Raw genomic sequence first — 13,251 nt, 5'->3', positions numbered from 1 at the left:
TTATTTTAAGTCATGAAAATAAATAGCTTGCATGAAGAAATAATACTCTTCTAAGCCTTATACTTGTGATTGTGGCTGTTTTTTTAATTAAATTTGTAAAATATGGCGTGAAACCCTGTGACAGACACCCTGGTTCAACTCTGGTTGACCTCTTGCACATAGCCTTTTTTAAACTGGGGACTACAATAGTACTCCCGCACTGGTGTATCGGCCAACAGTAGTGTGTGTGGCATATGTGTGTATCCATCTCCCACTGACCCGCAGGGACTCCTGGAAGGAGGAGGCCTGGTACTGGGCGTATTTGACGATGGTGGTGTGGGAGCGACTGCTCTCGCAGCGCCACATCTTCCTGCTGCCGCTGGGGTCCCAGTTCTCATCAGTGGGCTGGGCCAGCTGGGTCCGCACCTCCACCAGATGGTCCGGGTTGGCCTCCACCAGCGTCTTAGTAGAGAACAGCCCCAGGTCTGTGGGGTGGATGACAGGCAAAGAGACAGGAGCCAATGAACAAAAGAGGCTGGAGGACACTGTCAAATTTACCTGGAAAAATATTGACATTTTTCTGGTGTCATAGGTAATCATGCATAATTCATATGTTGTTATTCAGTCATTAATTTATTTTATGAGTGAGGTTCTTGAACTAGGAGAGCCACTTCACTCTGGAAATGCCTTGTCAAAAAAGCAATCAGGGGAAGCTCAAGGGGAAGAGGGATTTTTCAATCATGCTCACTTGGTATTATTGTATGGTTAGAGGGAGCCGGGAAGATAAGAAGGTAGGGGGTGTGGTTCGGCATGTGTGTTTTCCATAATTTCAAAGATTTTCAATGTATTCAAATTTAATTATGGCAGCTTAACTACCTACACGAATGAGTAGTGAACAATTTGTCAGATTAGAGTATTATATAATATGGCAGCAAGACATGGTATAAGGAGAGCAGATGTGTTTGTCATTCTTGGCAAAGCCAACTAGGGCTCTCTACAGCAAACACATGCAGTAACATTTTCCACTTGCAGGTGGTGCTGTTGTCATACATGTCAAATTCATCCAGGGAGCACACACCCTCCAATGAACACAGAGACACACCCACAGAGCCACGTGAGGCTGCAAACGACAGATGCATCGAGTTGTGCATGCACACAGCCACTGTCACTCTGTCTATCTGATGTTAAATAAAGTAATAGTTTAATTGAAGATCAAACAGACTTACAAGCACGAAACACGAACAACATGCAGTGTATAATATGAGCAACATGCAGAGTAATATGCTTAAGCAAAGTGGAAACGCATGCGTTGCGCATCTCTGGCATGGCCTCTTACCTAGTTTCAGCGCTCCGGCCAGTCCTCTGATGACAGTGACGGGGTTGGAAGGGTTGGTGCAGAACTGATGGAGGGGAGGGAAGAAGGCATCTCTCTTGTTTTCCAGCTGTACGACAGAGAGAAGAGACAGAAGTGGTCAGAGGACGCGGACTGACTCCAGACTTATCAAGAGAATCAACGGATAAAGAGGAATTAACTAGGAGTGTTTGTATTTGGTGCTGTAGCCAAGATACTGTTGCGCAAACATTGCACGCAACAACATCATGAATACTTCTCCTTCTATGGTCGGGTTGTACGCACATAGATGCTGGGCGTTGGGGGGTTGAGTTTGTCCTTTGGCAGCACGGGGGATGGTGAGGGAGGGGGCCTTGGCGGGGGACACTTGTCCAGGAGGATGCTGCTGGTCGACAGACCATTCTTCCCCAGGTTCCTGCAGCCCAGAGAGTGGGAGGGAGGAAGAGACAAACTGCTATATCAGCTCAGGTAAAAGCAGACTGCCATTGACAAAGTATTACTATAAATGCGCAAGACCATGTAGTACGCAGGACAAACTATTTGACAAAGATGAGCATTTGCTAAACATTTACAGGCAAGAACTAGGTTACTTCATCCCACCTGGAGGTTTAATAAGCCTAACAACAAAGCACCTGCACCCAGAATATGCTTCTCAGCATTTGGGAAAACAGTCTAGTTAACAGAATCAGGAATGCATTCAACTGGGATGAACACAGTGGGACTGGAGTTGGTGTTTCAAGGTTAAAATTTTAACTAAGCTGTTCTAATGATGTGTGCATGCCTACAAAAGTTGGAAGGGAGGCTTACTGACAGGAGCAAGCTTATAGTTGTTATATAGCTCTTATAGCTGCTCATCACTGCTCCTATTGGCAATCAAACCACACATGCACACACACAAACAAGCCCAGAGCCTTAACTCCTCACCAGATCTGTAACCAACACCAGCACAGTTCTCACAATGGTACACTGACAGAGCATCTACTCAATTTGGAACCAAGGACATGAAGTGGCAATGGAGGGTCTTCATCTCAAGCAAAACAATTACGATCCACAGAGACAAATAGTACCCAGCGTCACACACACACACACGCGCGCAATGTTAGAAAGCCCAGTTTTGAACATAGCTTGACAAGAGAAACTGAGGCCTTACCTGCACGCTTTCAACACTTCACTGGAGCTGGGGTAGATGGAGACCGAGGACCAGGGTGCCAGACTAGAAGAGACTGTGTGCCTGTGAGCTCCACCAGAAGGCTCCACCTTCACTGGGCTCTGGGAGTCCTCCAGCCCCTTGCCATTGAGCGTAGGCCCCTGGCTGTTGGTGTTGGACGGGCTGTTAAGGCAGGAGAGGCTGTTGGCGGCGTGCGGGTCAGCTGAGCGGGGAGAAGGGGTGGCGGTTGACATGGCTGAGAGTGGCGAGGACGCCACTGAGTGCTCCGACAGCGGCTTGGCAGCACCATGGAGACCCGGGTGGACGTTGTTGATTTTATCTGAGGAAGCTGCTCCGTGGTTACTGTAATTATTGTTATCGTCATTACTGCTAGTATTGGCTTTTCCCTTTAGCAAGGCTGAGAGCTGAGGATTGTCTGAACTGAGCACGCCGGGGGCAGGAGAGCCGGGCTGAGATAGGCTAGTCGAGCTGTCCGTCACCCGCGGCTGGACGTGATTAGTCAATCCCTGCGCGGGGACGGTGCCGGGACTGAGGGGTGTCCCTGCGGAATGCCTGACGGTGTTCTCAGGACCTGATGGCAAAGTGGCGGCGGCACCACTGCTGCCGTTGTTGCTCCCTGAAGGCGTGGTGTCTTTGGTGTGGACCCCTGAGGTAGTAGCGGAGTGGGGGGGCGAGGACAAGTGGTTGGGTGTGGTCTGGGGAGAGGTGGGGGATAGGGAGGAGGCTGAGGAGGAGGCAGTGCAGGGCCCAGAGGAATGTCCAACCTGATTTAGAGCACCAGAGCCAGAGGAGGGGAGCGAGGTCTGAGGGGAAGAGGAGGAAGAGAAAGGGGGTTCTCCATTGGGACCTGCCGAATGTGAACCTGGACCTTTTTGAAGCCCCTGGACAGAGGAGAAAAAAACAAAATGAGGGGTCAAGAGGAATGGTCAGCTAAGTATTTTGTGTAACACTACAATAAACATTCCTATTACATTACCACTTTACATTTCAACATCAAATACTTGCAAGAAGCAATGACACTGAGCAAACCAATAACATGAATATGAATGCATGTAAAAATCTGGTGACAAACCAAAAAGAGAATATGAGAAAATAAGGAGCACATAAAGGCCCAATTCATTTATGAACAGAGCAGCAGACAAATGATAAGAGACAGAATCAGCTGTATGACAGAGAGGAGAGACAGGAGAGGTCAGCGGGTTACCTGAGTGGTGTTGTTGCGCTGCTGGCTCCTCCAAGCCTCGTCTGCATGACTGGGACTATTGGTAGTGCTGCTGGTGCTAGGGTGACTGGCGGCTGTGCAGTTGTGAGGTAGAGAGTTCTGCTGCGGGTAAGGCACGTTTCCGTTGCTCGCGCCGCCACCTCCCGGTCCCAGGGTGTGATTATTGCCCAGAGAACCAGCGTCCGGGTGTCCCAGCGGCCCCGCCGGGCTCGCAGCGCAGGATCCGTTGGCCGTGGGCTGGGCGGTGCACGGGGGCTGGACGGCGGTGTGATTGAGGGGGGAGGTGCGGGACAGGCTTACGTGGGGGTGAGAGGGCTCAGCCAAAGGGCCGTTGGGAAGGCTGGGCCGCGACTGTCCGCCTGCTGCTGCCTGCTGCCTCATCTGACACAGCAGAGAGAAACAAGAGCCATTAGAAAAAAACTACTACACCTGCCAAAAAAAAAAAAGACTTAAGAGTTTTGTCAAAGTCTTCTTGTATATAAATCCAATTTGTAAATAAGTTTCACTGTAAGTATTTCACTCACTAAAGTGTTAGCATGGAGCACCGGAGCAAAATGATCTACCTGGGACCCATGGATTATTTTGGTGTCTATGTGCTCATCACTTAACAGTTAAGTTGACCAACAGGCCAATCTCACAATATTCTGACTGTATTGTTTTCCTCATGCCACATTATTGGAAAATTTAAAATATTATTACTAGTACTACTAAGCTAATAAAGACAAACAGGGGGTTTACATAATGAATGCAAGGCTCTGTATAATTACAGCTCGGGATAATCAAGGTGTGTGTGTGTGTGTGTGTGTGTGTGTGTGTGTGTGTGTGTGTGTGTATACCTGCTTCTGATGTTGCTGCATGAGAGAGAACTGGTTCTCCAGCTGCTCCAGCATCTGCACCTGGAGGGGCTTGAGATTGGCCCGGTTGGTCTGCAAGTGATCCAGGAGCTGAAGAGAGGGAGAGGGCCCAGGAATTTAACAGTGTTCATAACATCTTGCACCGTTTCGAGCTTCGACAGTTCACACTCTGTAAGCACATGCTGCATCTTATGTTTGTAAGTAATAAATTGCTTTGGATGAAGAAGTTTCCTACCTGAAGTTTCTGTGGCGTAAGGTACCAGCTGGGGATCTGCTGCTGCGTGGGGCTGGTTGCCCACGAGTCTGCAACACCCTGAGAGAGAAAGAAAGGCTAAACCAATCTGTACCAAAAAGAGCTACACGGGTCTGAATGTCCTAAGAAAGGGCATTCAACTGTTCCAGGGGAGTTCAAGCGCATAGATTGCCTTTCCCAGTGTAATTTGGTTGATTCCAGTAGAATAGTGATAAATGTTCTTAGCAATACCTTGGCTGGGCTGGTGGTGCGTTTCCTCTTAGCAGGACTGGCCTGTGTGTCTGTGTGACTGCTGGAGGACTGGCTTCCCTCCCCTTTACATGCCTGGACAACCAACACAGCAACACAGGAATACAGCTGGTAAGGACACATACTTCACTAGGAATAGCAAAGCTTCTTTTCAATTAACAATTAAGTTCAAAGTGAGATCTATTATAATTTTTTTTCAAAAAGGTTAAAAAAAACAAAAAACAGACACAAATCCAATCCACACATTTCTGCGCACTGATATTGGATACACTGACTACATTTTCATGCACAACAATCATTTTAAATGCAGCCATGACAATACTCCGATTAAAATGTGGGTTATGTTAACACCTTAATCTAATTAGGAGACTTTGATTAAGGTCATAATCGGAGTATTCATGCTGTGATTAAGATGTGGGATAATGCAATATTAGTCATATTCAGTGGAGGGTTGTTTGGACATGCACACCCCATGTTCTGGGTAACCCCGTCCAGAGTTTTCACAGGTTATAATGCCACACCTAATGTGTATTTTTATTTACACCTCAAGCCTGAATACTGGATCATTTGCAGGAAAGGCAACAAAAATATCTGTTCTTTGTTAACATTTAACTTCTTTAAATTGTTAACATTTATGTTTAATTTAATTATGATTAATTATAATTAATTAATTCAATTATTTTATTTATACATTTTTATTATTAACATTATCCCTGCAGTGTTGTAGTTTATGCAAATAATTGATGTTATTTGTATTCAGAAAGAGGGGAGGTGAGTATGCAGGACTGCATGAAAACATAAGGTTAGTGGAATAATGAAGAGGGAATAATTAAAATTGACATGTGCATGTAAATTACATTGTGTGCAGGTTACTGTTTATGAGGGGGCGGTTATTTATAATAAATGACCGTGGCAAGATTTGTCTCATTTTTTGGTTGGAGAGATGTGAAAGGTGAAAAACTAAAACATCTGTCCAACCGCCATTTCACATTTTTACCAGTTAACCAAGAAAACAAAAGCTTAAAAAAATCCTTGGAAGTTTAAAAAATACATTATATATGTTATTGTTAATAGTACTCAATATACTGTATATCAATCAAGCATGCATTTTCCTATTGTGGTTGTGGAGTTGCAATGTCTGCACAAGGTTTGTGAGTCTTTGTATCAAACAGAATAGTTGTGGGACATGATGAGTGCTAATAGCACTGCCTAATCATTTTTACACTTGATGAGATGTGACAAGGAGAGGCACTAGGAAGGTCAACTACCACTCTAGTAATTAGGCTATTACGATGTGGGCCCAGTTCCAATTCTTTCAGACTGCATCCGATTTTTCTTCCAAGCTCTTAAGACACAGTGGGCAGAGTTACAAACACAGTGGGCAGAGTTACGAACTAAATTTAGAAACTTTAATATCATCTGATGAAGGATTGGCTGGATAACACATTTTAAAGTATTGGAGCAGGGCCTCAGCTGTAATAGCCCTCATAAATTTAATATGGCGGTAGTTTCCAAGAGGCTGGAGTCTCTGGTATGAGCTGGGTCTCACCTGCTGTGCCTGTGCAGTGTTCAAGGCCCCCTGCCTGGACGTGAGCTCAGCAGGGATGGGTAGGCTCCACGCCTCCTCAATACTAGGAAGCATTTTACTCTTATTCTGCAGACTACCTGGCTGTAGGTTACACAACTGAGCCTAGGAGAAATTGCGTAAGACATACTTCAGTGCTGACCTTGAGTTCAACAAGAAAGGCGTACTGAGCACCTATAGATGATGTTTAAGATATCTGTTATTTTATATAGAATATAACCCTTTTAAGAGATGGTAGAATTAAATTAAAACAGTCAAAAATAATGCCATGAAGTTATGCTTTACAATTACAAGTGAGAAAATGTGCTCAAACACACCAATATGAATCACTATTCATATCTCAGTGGTCCAAAATCAAAATGACAGAAGCACAATCAGCATTTAAAAAAAGCCAATTGCATTGGCAATGCTTGGCAATAAACACAGCACTTCAATGCAAACACACCAATATACTCCACAACATCTGACAGACAAGGTTGGCTGATGGGCATGACTCATCTGAATGGCGGCCCTACCTGCAGCAGTTTGATGCGCTGTGTGAGCGCAGCAGTGTTGAGGCAGGCCTTGCTGCGTGTGGCATTGATGTAGCACTTGATGGCATCGTGCGGCTGGCCACAGGACTCGTAGAGGGTGCCCAGGTCCATCCAGGCGGCGGCGTGGCTGTGGTCCAGCTGAACGGCACAGATGTAGGCCTGCAGCGCGTCCATAGGCTGGTTCTGCTGCTGGTAGAGCACCCTGGAGGCAGAGCGGATGAGAGGAGATAAAGATATTCTCTTGCCATCCTCCTGGATTTAGGTCCTTATCTTTCTGAGCCATCCCAACTCTGTCACTCCCAAAGGACATACCCCTCCCTTCATATATCTATCTATAGATGCATTCCCGCTCTTACTGCTCTCTCATCCCCCATTTCCCTTCGTCCCCTGCCGCAGTGCAGTTGCTGTGTCCCCAAGAGGCGTTTTGCGACCAGCCGAGCCCCTGAGCACAAGCCACCCTTGAAGAGACCGACTGCCACACACCAGCTCCCTTTCTCAGAAACTTATGGAAGTTCCCTTCAGTATGTTAGCAGACTGCAGCCTCAACTTTGCCACCCCAGTTAATATATCAGCATGGCGTATTAGTATGTCACCAGATCTGTTCTTACCCTATGGAGCACCAGGTGTCAGCGCTGGCCTCTGACTTATCAATGGACTGGCGGTAGGAGATGAAGGCATCCTGAACCTTCCCAATACTGGAGTAGCACCTGGAGGAGAGACGATGCAGGAAAAAAAAACAGAGCATGGGACATGAGAGACAGAAAAAGAGACAGAGTTGAACACTTGATCTGCTGACAAGTAAAAATGCTGTGCAGCTCCAGTAAGAAGAAGACAACAGCTTCTGTTGCACTAATATTTGACTTTGACCTTGGTCACTCATTTCAGTGAAGCCATTGTTTCATTAACAGTTAAAAGTTCCACGCTCTGTTAGCCATAGCTATCATGCTGATAGCCTAGCATTCACCTGCACCAAAGAGACAAGAACAACACTGTGACCATTTCTACACAGACAGCTTTTACTGCCCAGGTTGTAGCCAAGCCTAGCTAACACCTAAAGGGACAGAATGGACTTGGAGGGGAGGGGAGGGGGGGCAAGCCTGTCTGCATTCTGTCTCCTATATAATCCTATAGAGTAGCGGTTCTCAACGTGGGGTCCAGACAGACAAAATCATATCTAACAATAAAAATATTCTCAGATTTGGGTCCAAGAGACAAAATCTCATCAAATGGGGGTCCATGGCTCTACTGTGGAATAAATTAAGGGTCCTTGATATGAAAAAGGTTGAGAATCACTGCTATAGAGCACCAAAGGAACCACACGCCAACATTAGGCCTATTGAGCATTACTCGTTACACATTCAACCAATTAACAGTCAATGTATCCAAGATTATTATCATGGCACACTGACAGGTGGCTTCCAGGTCTAATCAGCACTCACAAAACCTCCCATACTGTGACAGGTTAGAGGCTAGCCCTAAAAAACACACCAACACTCACGCCCTTGTTTGTCTTACCTGCCGAGGAAGTACCAGGACTGGCCAGAGTTTGGGTCTGCTTCTAGAGACTTCTGCAGACACTGGATGGCATAGCTGTCCTTGGTGCCTTTATCCCCCAGCTGCTCCACTGTGTGATGCATCCAGCCTGGAGGAACAGAGCACAGGAGCAGGGGGTGAGCCTACAAGATCCAGCTGAAACACCTGGCAAAACTGGCTGGCCTGGGTTAGCACCAATATTGAGCAGCAGCTACCAATTGCACCAGTAGATCTGGAGCAGTGTGGTATAAAGTATGATGGAAGAATATATTATTTAAGCAGCTGAACCCTAGCAGACAGTGTGTCAGCCAAAGGGTGAGGTGAGTCCGTCTGCTGTCTGACGTGTAAATGCACCGGTCTCATAAACGGAACAAATGGCTCGTCTCTCTAAAGCTCTCCGAGGACACAGTAAGAGGAAGGGAGAAAAGAGGCAGGGAGGGAGGGGGAGGGGGTATTCCTCCAACACACACACACACACACACACACACACACACACAGACACACACTTCAAAGGTCCGATATGAGCCAGCCTTTACAAACAACTCCTCCCTGCTCTCCAACCACTCCCACATCATGCACAAACAGACACATACACCTCACACACACACACACACAGGACGGTGATGGGCAATTTCCAACAAATAAGCAATCTCTCAGGAAGACAGACGTACACAATCACACACACCTCCCATTCCTTCTCCTAAACACCTGTGGCGAGTCCCACAGGTCACCATGACAACCCCAGCAGGCTAGAATGGGAATGGTTTTACGATGGGAGGGGAGGGGGGGGGGGCAATCTACACAGTGGATGGAAAGAAAAGGGCTGTCTGTCTGTGTTTGGACGAAGGATGTCGGAGAAGTGTGTGTGTGTGTGTAATGTTCTTAAAATGGGCTCTGCTATGCATGGGTGGCTATGACCTTATAGCTTTAGTAATAGCTTTGTAAATTTGTAGAGAAAGAAAATCGTTTTTTCAAAAGCATTTTCTCAAAGCACATCTCCAGTGTGAAAGCTGACTGCAAAATTAAAAAGCAGCCGGGGCACCAAATGCAGGTTAATTTCGACCTTGGAGGCTGGATTTATCATCGTTACCCATGATATTTGAAAGCAGATGATCAAAAGGCAGTTCTGCGCTGTTCCCGTTTGTATGCTATGTGAATATTGAACACTACAGTCTCTACCATTCAAGCGCACTTCCATTTTTCTTCCACATGATGCAACTGTTTGTTGAGCATTACTTCTGCAACAGGTATATTATATAATGAGAGCTTCATATAGGCTGCTGAGGAAAGCCAGGCAACGGAAATTATTTTTATCAAAAAGGTAGTGGCATAGCACAAGGATTATTAAGCTCTTTTCATTACCAAGCCAGCAAACAGCACATAGTCACAGTGGTGAGAGAAGATGAGAGACTGAAAAACACAGTATCAGACGATCAGTAAACAACAACCTACCACACTAGCTAATCTTACAGCCTCGGAGCTTACTGGTGACTTGGTGATCAAGATTTCAGAGAACCAAGGCAAAGCCATACTGTTATTGCTACAGCTTTAGAAACCAACATGACGACAAAAAATGAAGCTCACCCTCATCGTCTGTCACTACCCTGCTGAAATTGAATGTATTTCAAACAATAAAAACTAAAGTTAACAAACCAAGAGCTACTAGGGGAAGAACAACAGGCTATACAGAGTTGTGTCACCACTTCTCTATGGCAGAGAGTCAGTAGGGACATCGCTTTTTCATTCAAAATTTTAAATCAATTCACATCTCCCAACAGATATTCCATGATTGAATCCCTCTTTCTTACTAACTGCCAAAGCCTCTGACCCACTTCCACACTAGTTCTGGTGTGATCGTTGTTATATGGTACCACTGATGACATGCAATGATCAAATGATCCCAACACGTTACTATTTGACTTATATTTTCACACACATTTGCAGCAGAGTTGGGGTGTGTTCAGTTAGGCTGCATTTTTTTTTAAATTGACATTACTTGCTTAGATTTTTGACACCTTGATGCTTTCATGAAAGAGTTGATTTGCAGGCTGCACTAGGGGTTTGTGCCTCTTCAGACATACACAGCTATACCTGCATTCTAACTACAACTGCAAGTTATTTTTCCAACTCTTTCTACACCTGTATGCATCCTATACTTTACCCTCTGCGTTTCCAAGTAATACCAACTTGAGTTTGTGTTAAATCAAAAATACATAAATTAAGAATCAGTAAAAGGTTAAAATCAACTTGAGGTTTGTGCATCTGTAACTCAAAATTTGAAATTCTCTCCAACCTTCTCTTCAGTATGACCAAGGAGTATGTGTATGAAAAATTGAAGATTTAAAAATCTAATTTAAGGATCGAATCTTCCTCAGAGTGTACCATGCAACAATACTATATGTGTGAGTGTACGCGCGTGTCACCGTACTCTGTGTGGGGGAAGGGAACATGAGAAAAACACAATGCCTGTTGCAGCAGACACGTTCATACCAGCACTCTGGAGAATAGGGAGAGACTTGGGAAAACGGGGAAGAGGATAGGTACAACTAGTTTGTGCGGTGGTGGCATGGTGTGGGAATAGCTTCCACTGAACAACACGATGTCCAAAAATCCCAGAACACACAGCAAACAGCATGATGCAATCCCATTTCAAACAGCACTTATTTATCTGATCATTTCACAGCTGTACACACAACTCAAAAATACAGAATAACCAACACTACGTGAATTAGAGTTCCACCACAGATGAGAAATTAATTCAAGCAGGATACAGTTCGTAATGTCCTCTAGATTCAAAGTGTGACAAGAAGTCAAGGCAAATTTAAGGCAAGTTTATCCCAGATGTTCAACATGGGTATCACAATATGCTGGGATGACAGTATTGCACGGACAAGGGACACTCACCAAGTTGTTGCAATGTAGTTGCCTTCACCTGTGCAGGAAGATTTTCCGTCTGCAATAGACTTTCATAGGCTTCTTTCGCCGCTCTGTATTTCTTCTGCAGACAGAATGAGAGAGAGAGAGAGAGACAGAGAGGTTGTTTAAGCCAGACAGAAGGGTCAGTGTGTTTTATGGTTCTCTCTGGACGGACACAAAGAGTCTAGAGACCTCCTCACACCCACCATAATGACCAGCCACACACACACACACACACACACGGGGGAGGGTCAGTGTGGAACAGGACAGGCCAGACTCAACACGTCTGGCAGCTTTAAGTGTGTGTGCTTAGGTGTATACATGTGTGTGTCCATTGCAGTGCAGGCTTTGTATTTGGGAGAAACCTGAGCTGCCCACTCTTGGTGAGCCCACTGTTTGTTTTTTTCTGAGTGACCTTATTGACCTTGGGGCTGATCCAGTGTGTAAGTGTGTGTGTGTGTGTGTGTGTAGTCTGAATGTTCTCTTCTTATCAGCTTCAACACAGCCATCTTGAAAGCTACCCGCCCCCATATCTACAGACCCTAAAGCTCTGAATGTGTGTGTATGTGTGTGTATATATGTGTGTGTACACGTACACACACACACACAAGCTGTCTGGTCCTGGGCTCTTCCTGTCTGAGGACCATAAAATCACCTCAGGCTAAACACCGACACTTGAGGCACATAAATGACAGATAGAGGCTCTTTGTGGTTCCTTCCCGGTTAGATTGCTGACTGTCATGAAGGCCTGGTCCAGACTACAAATAGTGACATGTCAGAAGAATTGAATGGTTGTCAGACTCTCATGATCAGCTCAAAGCATAACTAAATATGACAAATGGTAATGCCAAAAAATGCTGAATGCATTGCTCCAAGTGTCTCTCCATGGTTAGTTAGCTAGCACTATGCTACTTAAGGCTGATTAGTTCAGTTTAAAGTTAAATGATGTAATATCTTGAAAAAAGAAATCTGTTTAAAATGATCCATGGCAAAAATGTGACTTTGATCCGATTCAAGATGATAATTGATGTTTTTGGGATAGTTGTTATGTTGCTATAGTGTCAATGCCAACACAATGCCTTTCACCAGTGAGGCAATTTATCTAACAAATAGTTAATTGTAACTACAAATAATTGATTACGATATCAACAACATGACAGTCTATATGACATTTACATGTTAGGTTCTCAGAGAGAAGGTGCAGTGATTTACAGCGCACAGTTTAGTTTTGACTCTGAGGAAGACGCAGGTGCGTCAAAACGTTAGTCCTTGTACCTATATTCAATTTATAACCAGTGATCTGTGTGCTCCAGTGCCTTCTTTGGGTTGTTACCCAGAGACTTTCACCGTTTACATTTTAGGTGTTTAGCTGATGCTCTTATCCAGAGCAACTTAGAATGAGGGTAGAATAAGTTGAAATTCCTAGGATGCCAATATTGCATGCAACCAATAGTAACAACTCAGTGCTATGGCACCATTAGGCATATCTATACCTTCTATAGCAGAGCAGATTGATCTGGTAGATTTCATAAGGGACACCCCATTAAAATATGTGAATGCTTCTTTTGAGGGTCAATGTACTGAAACGCTTCTTGCTAGCTCCTATGA

The 13,251-nt window shown here is 45.0% G+C and overlaps 1 protein-coding gene across 1 annotated transcript in view; it reads right to left on the bottom strand.

Moving 5' to 3' along the window:
• Positions 1 to 13,251, bottom strand: part of kdm6a (lysine (K)-specific demethylase 6A) — a 39,224-nt gene that overhangs the window by 2,953 nt on the left and 23,020 nt on the right. Inside the window, exons 9-21 of the mRNA XM_071524759.1 lie at positions 11,632 to 11,725; positions 8,710 to 8,836; positions 7,803 to 7,901; positions 7,177 to 7,396; positions 6,626 to 6,766; positions 5,059 to 5,151; positions 4,810 to 4,887; positions 4,557 to 4,664; positions 3,703 to 4,101; positions 2,481 to 3,379; positions 1,616 to 1,745; positions 1,316 to 1,421; positions 259 to 464 (exon numbers count right to left, since the gene is read on the bottom strand). Of these exons, the coding sequence (XP_071380860.1) occupies positions 259 to 464; positions 1,316 to 1,421; positions 1,616 to 1,745; positions 2,481 to 3,379; positions 3,703 to 4,101; positions 4,557 to 4,664; positions 4,810 to 4,887; positions 5,059 to 5,151; positions 6,626 to 6,766; positions 7,177 to 7,396; positions 7,803 to 7,901; positions 8,710 to 8,836; positions 11,632 to 11,725 (2,700 nt within the window). The remainder of the gene's footprint in view (positions 1 to 258; positions 465 to 1,315; positions 1,422 to 1,615; positions 1,746 to 2,480; positions 3,380 to 3,702; positions 4,102 to 4,556; positions 4,665 to 4,809; positions 4,888 to 5,058; positions 5,152 to 6,625; positions 6,767 to 7,176; positions 7,397 to 7,802; positions 7,902 to 8,709; positions 8,837 to 11,631; positions 11,726 to 13,251) is intronic.

The sequence above is a fragment of the Centroberyx affinis genome, unplaced genomic scaffold, assembly GCF_046629955.1.
Source record: "Centroberyx affinis isolate AG114_WGS23_722 - 3 ecotype Tasmania unplaced genomic scaffold, CSIRO-AGI_Caff_v1 ptg001231l_1, whole genome shotgun sequence".
Taxonomy (NCBI): Eukaryota; Metazoa; Chordata; class Actinopteri; order Beryciformes; family Berycidae; genus Centroberyx; species Centroberyx affinis.
This window is presented reverse-complemented; position numbering and strand designations above follow the sequence as displayed.